Source organism: Argentina silus (assembly GCF_951799395.1).
Source record: "Argentina silus genome assembly, chromosome: 5".
Classification (NCBI taxonomy): Eukaryota; Metazoa; Chordata; class Actinopteri; order Argentiniformes; family Argentinidae; genus Argentina; species Argentina silus.
Window position 1 is genome coordinate 2,847,792 of NC_139659.1, and position 13,476 is coordinate 2,861,267.

Below are 13,476 nucleotides of genomic sequence, written 5' to 3' on the forward strand. Positions count from 1 at the left end.
GATCAAATACTTATTTCCTTCGATCAAATGCAAATGAATTTATAACTTTATATAATGTGTTTTTTCTGGACTTTTTTGTTGATATTCTGTCTCTATTTGTTCAACGAAAAGTACCATAAAAATTATAGACCGCTCATTTCTTTTTAATCGGGCAAACTAACAAAATCATCAGGGGATCAAATAATTATTTCCCCCACTGTAAGTGCCTCAAAATACCACACTTTTCTCCTTCTTTAAATACTTTTTTGTTTCAAACAAATATAAAGTGCAGGACACATTCAGACGCAGATTCTGCATACAAAAATAAGTCTCTGTGGGGAGCTCAGCCCTTTTCCGCCATTTTGTTTTCCATTTCAATGAAGTGTCATTCCTAAAAGGGGTGGGGGGGTGGTGGTGGTGGTGGTGGTGGGGGGGGGGTTGTTCCACATTCGCTATGAGATCTCCATCATGCGTAATTCATCTGTTTCTGTAGCGTCCTCCTTTGACCATCTCCCTGGGTTCGTCCACAAGCCTGCCTCCAGACAACGCTTCACATGATACTCTGCCACCTAGCGGGAGAAACAGACAGAGGATGAAACAGACAGAGGATGAAACAGACAGAGGATGAAACGGAACAGAGGATGAAACAGACAGAGGATGAAACAGACAGAGGATGAAACGGAACAGAGGATGAATGAGCACAGACACAACTACTGACCAACTCAGGATGCAAATAATAACTATTGAAATACAATTCATTGCTGTACACAGACATACCGTGTGTGTGTTGATCAAGCCGAAGACATACATTTGGAATTGAGTGGTGAAGTTTCTTAGACTGGAGAACAGTCTAAGTAAGTTAATTTAATCTTGTTTAAAGTCAGTGTGTTGCTGGTAGTTTTGCTGTGGCTATCCTGCCTTAAGCTCTGGGACCTAGTTTCTGTTGATATCTATCTGTTTGAAGCCAATCGCTGTCAATCTCCAGTGGGAGGGCCTGAAACTATTCTGCAAGGTATTTAACTCCTGCTCACTTTGGACCAGGACTAATACATTTGGAATTCAGTGGTGAAACCTGTCTGGTTGTTACCTGATCGTCAGGTGGGAGGGGCTGCTACCCTGCTAGTCATCAGCAATCACAGAATCTGCATTTCTATCTTGACGGTCATAGAGCGACAGCCTCCTGACACAAAGACGAAGGAGTCAATCTATAGAGACCATCGAGGAAGGTCAAACTACTAAGTATTTTTATTCTATTCGTTTATTTTTTCACTACTCTGAATGTATTGAGCGCTACCTACATCAAATATCACGATGTGCTTTCTCCCCATTCCTGTTATTTCATCCCTTAGAAGGACACATAGATGCTACACCTCCCCTCGCAACCATTCTAATCTAATCTACCCACCATGCTCGACTGATCACTGTCGCAGGAGGACTTTGGAACTGCCAGTCAGCGGTCCGGAAAGCAGAGGCTATCTCAGCTTACGCCTGCTTCATGTCCTTCCACTTCCTTGCCCTCACAGAGACAAGGATTACACCGGATAACACAGCTACTCCGGCAGCCCTCTCTGATGCCTACCCCTTTTCTCATTCACCTAGACTCTCTGGTCGAGGGGGGGGCACTGGACTCCTCATCTTACCTAAGTGGTCACATAATGTCCTTCCCCTATCACACATGTCCATATCCTCCTTCGAATTCCATGCTGTTTCTGTCACCTCCCCTGTCAAACTTCACATTGTCGTTATCTATCGTCCACCAGGTCATCTTGGCCACTTCTTAGATGAGATGCATGTCCTTCTCAGCTTATTCCCTGAGGACAGTATACCGCTCTGACTACTGGGTGACTTCAACATCCAGTCAGAGAAGCTTCACTTGTCTGGAGTACTTGACCTTCTCTCCTCCTTCAGCCTTACCCTGTCCCACTCTCCTCCGACTCATAAGGTGGGCAATTAGCTCGACCTTGTCTTCACCAGATCCTCCCATCCCTCCAACCTTACTGTTATCCCTCTTCCAGTTTCTGATAATCATTTTGTATCCCTTCCCCTCAAATCCTCCCCCTCCCAGTCAGACTCTACCCACACTGTATCCTCTCGTGGCAACCTGCGTACCCTCTCCCTTACCGCTCTCTCTTCCTGTCTTATCCTCCCTACCCTCTGTGGAATCCTTCTCCCTTCTATCCACTGATGCAGCCTCCTCCACCCTCCTGTCCACTCTTTCCTCATCCTTCGACTCTCTCTGTCCACTGACCCCAAGGCCGGCACGATCCTCTCCACGTGCTCCTTGGCTGTCTGAAACCCTGCAAGCTTGTAGAATAGGGCTCCAGGCAGCTGAGAGGAAATGGAGAAAAACTGGCCTCCCTGATGACCTAAAACCTTCTCTCTCTCCTCCTCAACTACACCTCATCTGCATCAGCTGCTACCTTCTCTGACCCAAGGAAACTGTTCTCCACATTTTCCTCACTCCTCAACCCACCTCCTCCCCCTCTGAGGGTGACTGTCACCTACTTTCAAAAGGAGGTTGATGACATTAGCTCTTTCTCTCCAACACTGCTACCTCTCCTACCAAACCCACTGCGCTACACTCGGTCTCTGGTTTATCAGCTTTTCCCCCCCTCTCCCCTGATGATATTCTAAAACTGGTCACATCCAAGCGGGCAACCACCTGCCCCCTCGATCCTATCCCCTCCCCCTTTCTCCAATCCATCTCCAAAGACCTCCTTCCGTTCCTTACCACCATAATCAATTCCTCTCTATCCACAGGATCTGTCCCAGCTGCCTTTAAGACAGCCAGGATCAAGCCTCTTCTCAAGAAACCAACTCTTGACCTGTCTGCAGTCCATAACTACAGACCGGTATCCCTTCTCTCCTTCTTATCTTCTTACCCTTGAACGTGCTGTCTCTAATCAACTGTCTCACTACCTCCTTCAGAACAACCTCCTTGACCCCCACCAATCCGGCTTTAAGGCTGGGCACTCTACTGAGACTGCTCTCCTTTGCTGTCACGGAGGCCCTCCACTCTGCTCGAGCTTCCTCCCTCTCCTCTGATCTCATTCTTTTTTATTTTTTCACTGTCCTGGTGCCCCGCTGGTGGAACGAGCTTCCCACTGCTGTCAGGACTGCAGAGTCACTACCTATCTTCCGACGTAGATTGAAGATCCACCTCTTCAGGCTACATATTAACTGTCCCCCCTAAAGACCTCTTCATCCCCACTACCCCCCTGTACAAGTTTCTCTACTGAATGAAGGAATCGTAATAAATGAATAAATAATTAAAAAAAATAAAAACATTATTTCTTCTAGCATTGTGACTGCCAATAGCCCTTGGTCCTAGCATAGATTACTTTTTCTTATGATGACTGATGGATAGATGACTCACTTACTTAGACAAATGTATTCGTTGTAAGTCGCTTTGGATAAAGGCGTCTGCTAAATGCCGTAAATGTACATACATCTTTGTGTGATCCTAAAATAAAATCAGTTAATCTGGACAGTTTATTGGGAGGTGCAGAGTGGGACCATAACACTGAATGTTAGAGGCATCTGAGAGTGAACACTGGTGACACTAACCCCTAACCCCTCTCACATTCTAACTGTGAGACACCTGGACAGAACACGCATCACATTCTGACTCGAACGTTCTGACTCGGAACAGAAAAACGAGTTCTCTTTTCCAACGCTAGACTCCAGGGTTCTAGGTTTTATTTATTATCCCCTAGGGGAAATTAGTTTTGCAGCCAGGGTTCAGAAAGACAGAATACAAAAAGGACAACATCACCACTATAAATCGCAGAGCGATTGATATATACTAGTTGTATATCGCTAGTTCAGAGAAATTGAAATTCATACCAAGTACAAAAAGTACAAGTGTGCAAACCGTGCAGGGGTAGTACAGGGAATACTGCCAAAGTGCTGTTTGCCATTAAGCATATCAATCGCACTTGGAATGAAGGAAACATGAAATCTTTTAATTCTCCTAACAGGTTGTGTGTTGTGTTCTATGTCTTGCTTTTGTACCTTTTAATGCTGATTGTGTGTTGCTTTTGTGTGTCGACTGTTACACATAGGATACTGTGTGCTGTTTGTGTGCTTTGCCTTTTGTGCTCTTGGTGTTGCTTGCTTACATGTTGCTTATATGTTGTGTTACTCTGCAGATGTTTGTTTTTATGCTGTTTTAAACTGTGTTGCTGCTTTCTTGGCCAGGGCTCCCTTGAAAAAGAGGTCTCGTCATCTCAATAGGACTCCCCTGGTAAAATAAAGGTTAAATAAAAAATAAATAAAAAAGGTGTCCTGAAACGACGGCCTGAGGGCAAAATCTCAAACTCCCTCCTTTCTATTCCAAACTGAACAACACAACTCCTTCCCTTACTCCCTTCCCCGGAGTGAGCCCTTCAGGGGCTGGCGAGGGGAAAGAGAGAGAGAGAGAGAGACAGAGAGAGAGAGTTGGAGTGGATGTGGCAGAGTGTACAGGGATTAACCACTGCTCAAGCAGATTACAACCGTTATGTAACCCCTCATGCATGGATAGGCTCCTCCTCAAGTGTTCATTGGCTAGCGTCTAGATTTCCATCCGAGCCCTGTCTAAGTATAATTTCTGTGGGAGAGGAGGTTGTTTGTTTCATTCCCTCCTCCTCCCCCCTCTGTTCCCCCCCCCCCCCCCCCCCTCTGTTTGGGGGGTGATCTCACTCTTTCAGTCTCAGAGGAGGAATTCCAAAGCGCTGTGCAGACTATTGATGTACTTTGGTTTTTGACAATGCATGCCAATAGGGTTTCATTTAAACTGAACAAATGTTTACAAGATATGAAGTCCCTGCTGGCATTACTGGGGCTTTATAGGATTCATATCTTGCACACACGTTATCAATTGCCATATGAATTCACTGTGGTTTTATCAACGGAGACGGGCGGTGCTGACTGAACATCAGGATCACAGTGACTGTGCGTGTGTGAATGAACTCAGTGTTGACACTGTGAAAACGACAGTACCTGTGGATTCATGGAGCTGAGAACATTCTGGAGAATCTGCATATCCTGCAGCTGGAGGCCGGCTTTCAGTTCCTAAAACACAACGTTGGAAATAGTCATGTTCTGTTGCGTATCCCCCCCGCCACCCCCCCCCCCCCCCCCAAAAAAAACAACTAAGATTGGAAAACCTCCAATCATATATTTAAGCTCTTTAAAAAAAATAAAAAAATAAAATGTTAATTGTAAAATGTGAGGAAAAGGTGTCGTTTGGGGAAACTTACGGGAGGTAAAGATTCCAGAACCTCTTTGGGGTCCAAGCGACAGCGTGTGGTGGCACTCTGGTGATCTGTGTCTTTTGGGGGGGCCCCTTTCGACTTCACGGTGTACTCTTTTACTCTCCTTTTGAAGGCCTCTAACTCTGAGTGGAAGACGTCTAAGTAGCCCTCTTGTCCTGCCTTAGACGGGCAGAAGAGACAAACAGCATTAAAAGAGATCAGATTGATTATCAGATTCCTCTGTTGACAACATATGTGTTCACACAACATGTATGTTTTGTTTTGGCGTAAAAGCATCCATCTGTCATCCATTTATTACCTTGTTTTCTGGAGAGTGGAACTATATGAAGCCATGTAATGAGGCATGTCACCCTCTAGTGGTCACATGACATCAACTTTCACCTTCCTCCAGCTGACTATATACAGTGGATTACATGTTTGTCACATAATAACACTAAGGACGTAACCAACCACAGGTGGACTAAATTACCCATTTGATCTGATTTGGGTCTAAACATATCTTTATAATGGCATGTTCATGGATAAATTATAAATCTATCATTTTATGAGATCTAATTGTGGGATGCTCTCAATAACAACAATAATCCAAATGCAACAGTGTTACAGACTAGCAAATGATGGCAAATAATGAAAAACAGCTCCGTCATGGCAGTGAGTGGATACATTCACCGGTGTGGTACGGTAATGAGTCAGCAGACTGAGATAGCTCCATACTTTGGCTTTGTGGAAGAACTGACGGAAGCATCCTCGTGGGTCCTGCTGGGTGGTGATAGCCATCTCCAGGATAAACTGCATAGCAACGGCCTGGTGGGCAACCTGCTCCATCAAAGCCTCTTTCTACAGGGACACAAGCAAACAAAGAAACAGGATATGACCAGTAACCCTAATCTAGCAACTGGACATAAAGCCAGCGAGATGATTATGGCTTATGCATAAACCCGGGATAGGAACATGTAATTGGCTGCTGTAACTAAACACTCTTAGACGCCAAAGACAGCAAAGTCTATATGATCCCTATTCATCTTTTATAATATCTCCTCGCTCTACAGAAAACAGCAAAGCCGCGTGTTACTATGGCAACTCGGAAGCGCGAGCGGACGTCGCTACAGCGAGAGGAGTGGATGGTGGACTGTGGGTTTTTGTTGTTGTTGTTGACAGGGACGGAGGTCGTGGTTCTGACCTCTTCTGACTGCAGGCGGAAGCACCAGAGGATTAGGTAGTTGGCCGCGTCCTCGCAGATGAGGTGGGGCAGGTCAGACAGGAAGCGCTGGCTGTCGTCCCACCTCCGCAACATGCCTGAGCAAAACCACACAAGGACATCAGCAATTAGAATGCCTGTGCTGCAATTACACAGATCAGCGTCTTCGAACCATCCATCTAACTCAAAACCACATCAGCGTGGACCAGCCCACTCACCATAATGCCTCAATTCTTGTTCGTACTTCTGAACAAACGTCTTGCTCTTGTCATTCTCCAGCTCCACTGTTTTGCTTTGGACATTGATAATACTCTACGAGAGAGAGAGAAAGAGAAAAGACAAGTCAGAGAATAACACAGACATCGGAAAAATGATATACAGTAAGAACAGGCCAGTATGATTTAACATCCCCCAGCCTGACTCTGATCACCCCGATTGAGCCAGCCGGAGGAGGAGTTGTACAGTCTTATTACGGCAGGCAGAAAAGATTTCTTATAGCGCTCCTTAGTGCAACGTGGTTGTAATAATCTGTTGCTAAAGGAGTTTCGCTGCTCTGCCACAGTGTCATGTAGGGGATGGGAGGGATTGTCCATGATGGCCAGGAGTTTGGTCCTCATCCTCCTATTGGCCACCTCCTTCACAGTGTCCAGGGTGACACAGAGGACAGAACCGACTTTCCTAACAAGCTTGTTCAGCCTCTTGGTGTCACCTGCCTTGATGCTGCCCCCCCAGCATACCACCACGTACAGCACTGTGCTGGCCACCACTGACTGGTAGAACATGTTCAGCAGAGTCCTGCACACGCCAAAGGACCTGAGCCTCCTCAGGAAATAAAGCCGGCTCTGACCCCTCTTGTACAGGACATCTGTGTTACCAGTTGCTGTCGAGACGTAGGCATCCTTCACATCAGCATATAACAGGTCCAGTGTTTTGTTCTCCCTAGTGGGGCACTTCACAAACTGGGAGAATGTTGCCCGTGAACAATGTAACACTCACACATCCAACACACACCTGACGAAAACAGACAAAAACATCCAACGTACGACCAACGCCACTCGCGACACTCGCACGTCTTTACTCCCCCCCCCCCCCCCCCCCACCGTTTCCATAGTTACCTTGTCGAACACGTCCCGACTGACGTCTGCGCTGAGCACGGGGCTGCGGCTGGGGTCCTGGCCTCCAAGCATGCTCTCCTTGCGCCGCCACTCCTGCTCGGTGAGGGAGAGCTCGGCGGAGCTGGTGACTGCGCAGGCATACTCCTGCTCCACAGACTCCGAGCTGTGGAGCTCCAGCCCACACAGCTGGTCCTGAGCCTCCGCCAGCTGCCAACTTGACACGATGGAGGCCTTCACACAGCGCTGCTGGCTCTGGCACAGGGACGCCATGGACTCAGCACTCCCCTGGGCCGTACAGAGAAGAGAAAGAGAGAGAGAGAGAGAGAGAGAGAGAGAGAGAGAGAAGGGAACTTAACAGACAGGCCTACAGTATATTTCATATTAACACATTTTAATGCAGTCTCATTCCAAAATGGCCTCCAAATGATTCTAAGTGACAATAATAGTGTTTGTAACTAAGACAATGGCCGTGTTGAATCTCATCTGTCGTCATCCGGTAGGCTTATACCCCTGTGAAAATGCTGAATCACTTCAACAAAGTTAAGACTTCCAAATCTTACAAGAGAACAGTGACAATTGGTAATAGCACAGTTTTGAGTGCATGGACATGGATGGCATTGTTTGAGCCTCTTGGTTCTCTGACACATCAAATATCACTCACCCTTACAAAATGCACACACACATGTTCTGGGTTTTCCATGACAAGCTAATAATAACTAAATATGTAGCGAATCACCATCGAACCCAACAGCTACAGCTGTCAATGCAGTGTTCATGGATGCTTCAGGGAATAGAAAAGTGACGCACATACTGATTATGGCTCCTGATCTCATCTGACAAACAGCAGGACAATCCTTCTTGCCTGACCAAGGAGCTATGTTACTGCCCTGGGCAACTGTATCAAGCACCGATGTTAAGTTATCAAAAACACACGTTTTCAAAAGAGGAGCAACATGTTCACGGTCATGACTTATTGTGGCAGAGACAGAGTATTTCTGGCTAGACACTTTGTTCTAGGGCTAGGCTAGCTTGCTAAGCACTGTCTAAAACTCGCTGATGTTATAGTTGGCAATGACACGACTTCTAGCTCTGCTGAGGACCAATAAATCGAAGCAGACAGGCTTATTCAGCGGCTCGGCTGAAAATATAGCCGTGGCTTGGCAAAATGATCCACATTATTAGTTATTAGTTTATATGAACAATATATGACGGTGTGGATTGGTTGTTGACAACCTCAACAACGGTAGCTAGCTGGCTGACTAATTGGCTCGTATTACTGACCAGCTGTACAGTAAACAAAAGCTTATTGGCTGAATGTACTTGAGAAAATGCTCTGTTCAGTTGTCCTGCTGAAACTTGCCCCAAAACAGCAGGTTTCACAGTACCTGCGGGTGAGGCTGCGGAGTGCTGAAGCTCTTTGGTACCGAGGAGGCAGGAGCACTGCGGGGCTCTTCATCTGGAAACATGGAAGCTCCAGTCCCGAGCCACTCCATCGCCACTGTTTCTTTAAGCACCAAAATCACCGATGCTGAACTCCAAATCCTGTCCGTATTGAGAATATATTGCCCGAGTGACTCCCAAAAAGGGTAATTCGCTAGCTGAGGCGTAATATGATGAATCAGTGGTCGAAAACACAGCAGCCTCTTTTAGCAACGACAACTTCCACCACCTCCATGCCGTCGACTCACGTACCACGTGGTCGATAACTTTGACCACGTGACAGATCTGTTTTGGTAGGTTTTTATTTTTAGTATTAATTCGATTCTCGATTTTTTTTTAATTCAAACTACTACTGACGTACCAAAACGAGATCTCTAAATATTTACACTTGTGTACAATATCTAAATGTATGGTAAAAGCGTTAGTTCCAGTGTGCTGAACTCCATTAGCAAGCTGAAAGTATGTAAACTAAATGAGCCTGAAGACTAAAGCGTAAAGTACGTAAAAACTAAATATAAACATTTAGCGAGAAGAAATGTTGACATCACAAAAATCTCGATAACAAACACACGCGAGATCGCGAGAACAAGCCCTCAATGTGTCCCCGGCTGGTGAAGTCCGTGTAAAACCTTTACCTGAATTTGTGAGTTCCACCAGCTGTCAGAGTCCACAGACGTCTCCCTTCCTGCTGCATATCATAGAGGCAAGTTACAGAGTAAGTTTGTTTCCACTTTTAAAACACTGATAATATGTAGGTTATGGGGCCCAAATGGTTAATTCAGTGTATCGTTCGCCCCCTGTAACGCTGCCATAACAAAGAGCTAGCTAGCTAGCTTTCGTTTACCTCAGGTGAGATAAATGCACGGTAATTGTTGTGGGAGTGCTAGGCTAGCTGTCTTTGGTGCTAGCTAGCTGCTGTGAGTGATCCAGTCCGCTGTCTGAATAATCAATAATGTTCAATAAGGTTCAAGCAGCGAATCGTCTGGCTAATTATGTACCTACACAAGACAAGGCGGGCATATCAATAGGTACTTTCTGATAAAACAGTTCAATAACCCCCTAGGCTAGGGGAAGCATTGAGGGGCTTTATGAAGAAAAAAAAAACCCGTAGGTATAAAACAAGATGTTATACGCAATTGGCCACTGCTGTTTTTGTGTGCTTGAGTTAGTGCAGCCTTTAACGTGTCCAATGTTGTTGTCAAATTGTCATACAGGTGGTACCAGGTTGTGTGTTGTCACTGCCTCTCAGTGAGTCGCCTCTAGGTGGCGGTAGTACACAGCGGTAGGGAGCTCTGCGGTGCCTTTGCCGAAGACTTGGCGCTGAGAGCCAAGAACCTCCCACTGGGACTGCACAGAGAAAGGGAGAGAAACAGTCCAGACTCCAGACCTAAAAAAAACATCCTCAGCCTCAAAAGCATGTCTCAGAGCCAGCTGGCAGCCTGCCCTTTCTTGGGCTGCTGTTCCCACAGGGAGGGTGTGTGTGTGTGTGTGTGTGTGTGTGTGTGTGTGTGTGTGTGTGTGTGTGTGTGTGTGTGTGTGTGTGTGTGTGTGTGTGAGAGAAAGAAAGAGAGAGAAAGAGGGTAGCATTGGTTCAGAGTTGCTCAACAGTGAAATCTGAAATAAGAATGATAGTTTCTTAGTTTCAGTATCATACTGGTTTCAAAAGAAGCCACTTGTTGACTTTGTGTTCTCTGCTCGATGAACCTCTGTGCTAGTTGGGAAAGAAAAAAGAGTCTTTATCATCACCATTTTATCACCTATCATTTTATTCCTATGCAGCTTGCAAGAGGCTGTTACTCACAGGAATGAACAAATGGTCCTCAATTAAAGTTGTTTTTTTGTTGTTTTTTTTAAAAGCGAGCGGTCAGAAAAAGAAAAATATTTGATGATTGAGACAAATTGCCCATTGATGAAAGTATTATGCTTTGAACGCACAGGAACCCTCACCAAGATAACAAAAGTCAAAAGTCCAGCTTGAGGGAAAATCTCCTTTGTAGAATTCAGGAAGTTTCCATCGAGGCTTAATGGCAACCCTAACCAGTCAGGTGTGGCAGACTTTGCTCGGAACGCCTGCCAGGGTGTGTCCCCCATGTTCTTGCTGGTGTTTGTGTTTCACGCAGCAGGCATTCCCTCTAACGCCGGGGTCTGGGGTGGGCTTTCACAGCTCCCGTCTGACGCGGCTCCCCAGAGACCTGAGAGACCCCTCAGACTGACGGACGCGCCCCCCGCTGGAGAGGAATGAGCAAGGCTACGCAACCAGTGGGTCAGTACAGACAAGCCCACTCAGAGCCCCGGCTCAGCAGTTAACACAGCAGGCTCACGACAGGCCCATCACACAACACCTACCCACTCCACATTGGGCCTGGGGAAACTAAACGATATACTGTTGCCATACTATGGAAAAAGAACAATACGGTTCTGTTAGGCTAAGGCTCCTGGGTGGTGTCCTTGTCTAGTTCCTGTCTGGAATAATAAAAAAACCTGTTTCTGTTTCACGTCTGGGGCGCTATAGAATCCACATCAATGGTAATAACATAGTTTAGACGAGAGACAGATAGTCTAATGTCAGGACGTGTGTGAAGTTGTGTAAGTGGATTGACAGAACCCCCCCCCCCCCCCCCCCCAATACACACACACACACACACACTGTTCCACACAGCCCTGAGTCCCTCCTAACCTGTCCCTCAGCAGCTCACCCTTACAATTGAGAAGCTACATGTTCCACATTCCTCCTCCCCCCCACCCTTCTTTTCTATGAGGCGAGGTAAATGGGATCGGGGTGAAGAGGTGGGGGGTATACTATACTATACTAACCGCAGAAGTTGGGAGAATGCTTTTAGCAGCCCTGCTCCGAGCTCTGCTGTGCAGTACTGTTCCTCTGCTGCTCTGTGCTGGCCTGGCCCTGAGTGATGCCCTGCCCTGATCAGAGAGAGAGAGAGAGGGAGAGGGAGAGCGAGAGAGAGAGAGAAGCCCTTTGGTCCGCGTTCCCAGGCTGTCCGTCAGGAAGGCTGGATTTTTTACACCGTGACCACCGCGTTGCCCTTTCCTGGGGAAATCCGAGACAAACAGAGAGCGGTAGGGGGAGGGGAACAGGAAAACTGGGCCTGGGAAGGAGGGAGACGGAGGGGGTTGGGGGGGGGGGGGGGAGAGGGGGGGTCGGAGCCCACACAGCATGAAAGAGGCAGGAGCTTTTGGGAATGCTGTAAGGAACATACACCTCCCCTTGTCTCTCCTTTTGTTACCAGGCTCTTTTTTTCCAACCTACCCCAGTCCTCCAAAAATGTGCCCTGTCTTCCCGGAGTATTACAGCTCTGGATTGAAAACAAAAAAAAAAACGATTTAACTACCCTCAACAACCGCTGTTAATCCCACTTTAATCCTGCCTTTTGATGACAACCTGGCTGTAATACATGTAGAACAATGGTACAAATATGAATGCAAGTCAGTATGGTTAACACACACACACACACACACACAGTGAATCTCACAGTGATAAGAGAATAGTGTGCTACATTCATTTGAGTTATGTTCCGTTAATCTGCAGCACTTTGTCTGAGTGGGTTCTTTATTCCTTGTATACTGTAGTGTAGGAAAGAACGTGCTCTGATGCTATGTTGCTGTTACTGGCTCTATCAGGATAGGCATATCGTGTGTGTGTGTGTGTGTGTGTGTGTGTGTGTGTGTGAGTGAAATGGGGGGTGGGGGGAAGAAAGTGAGAGAAACAATAGGGAGGGGTGGCTGCTCCTCTCTGACAGGTTGGTGTGTGTTACCCCATCTCACCTGTGTGACCCCCCCCCCCCCCCCCCAGGTGTGGATCCCATGGCACTGAGAGACCAGCTCTTTGACCTGTGGACCCGCAAAGAGCTGGAGGAGGTGAGAAGAGCCTGTCATTCCACAGGCTGTGTGTCTGTGTGTGTGTGTGTCTGTGTCTGTGTCTGTGTCTGTGTCTGTGTCTGTGTGTGTGTGTGTGTGTGTGTGTGTGTGTGTGTGTGTGTGTGTGAGCGAAGGAATGACTGTGCATTGTGTAAACCATAAACGAAACTATGAGGATATTGAATGGCTCCCTGTGACTCATTTGGAGACATTTTTGGTAGTCATAGTCAGTAGAGGTTTAGTACGTGTCTGTCTAGACGGACGTCGATTTTGTGAAGTACATTGAAAGAGCACAGGAAGGTGTCTTATCATACCCCCCTCCCCTCCTCCCCTCCCCTCCCCTCCCTCCCCTCTCAGCTGCGGGTGGTTACCCTCCAAGGCTTCTCGGGCCTGGGCGAGCCCCTGGAGGGTCTGCTGAGCTTGCTGGAGGGCTGCCCAGGCAGGCAGAAGGGCAAGGCCAACACCCTGGGTCACAGCGTCCTCACGGAGTTTGAGCGCTGGAGGCGCGCCCACCCCCAGGTCACCCTCCAGGCCCTGCCAGAGGAGCAGGTCCAGGGCCTGCAGGTCCGGGCCCTGGGGCTCCTCACCGACGCCCAGCCCAGCTACATGGACC

The 13,476-nt window shown here is 47.3% G+C and overlaps 2 protein-coding genes across 3 annotated transcripts in view; one reads left to right on the plus strand and one right to left on the minus strand.

The window, feature by feature from the left end:
- Window positions 1-13,476, minus strand: part of cdc37l1 (cell division cycle 37-like 1) — a 15,753-nt gene continuing 2,277 nt past the window's right edge. The window contains exons 1-8 of one of the 2 annotated variants that reach the window (XM_083670503.1): window positions 8,936-9,308; window positions 7,551-7,835; window positions 6,654-6,747; window positions 6,418-6,533; window positions 5,952-6,074; window positions 5,223-5,396; window positions 4,963-5,034; window positions 1-548 (exon numbers count right to left, since the gene is read on the minus strand). In XM_083670503.1, coding sequence (XP_083526629.1) covers window positions 432-548; window positions 4,963-5,034; window positions 5,223-5,396; window positions 5,952-6,074; window positions 6,418-6,533; window positions 6,654-6,747; window positions 7,551-7,835; window positions 8,936-9,043 — 1,089 coding nt within the window. In that variant the 5' untranslated portion in view covers window positions 9,044-9,308 and the 3' untranslated portion in view covers window positions 1-431. Of the gene's footprint in view, window positions 549-4,962; window positions 5,035-5,222; window positions 5,397-5,951; window positions 6,075-6,417; window positions 6,534-6,653; window positions 6,748-7,550; window positions 7,836-8,935; window positions 9,309-13,476 lie in introns of those variants that run through there. The other variant, XM_083670504.1, reaches the window with a different exon arrangement.
- Window positions 9,645-13,476, plus strand: part of exd3 (exonuclease 3'-5' domain containing 3) — a 20,180-nt gene continuing 16,348 nt past the window's right edge. The window contains exons 1-4 of the mRNA XM_083670502.1: window positions 9,645-9,705; window positions 11,155-11,253; window positions 12,799-12,863; window positions 13,221-13,476. The exon at window positions 13,221-13,476 is cut by the window's right edge and continues 92 nt beyond it. Of these exons, the coding sequence (XP_083526628.1) occupies window positions 11,229-11,253; window positions 12,799-12,863; window positions 13,221-13,476 (346 nt within the window). The 5' untranslated portion in view covers window positions 9,645-9,705; window positions 11,155-11,228. The remainder of the gene's footprint in view (window positions 9,706-11,154; window positions 11,254-12,798; window positions 12,864-13,220) is intronic.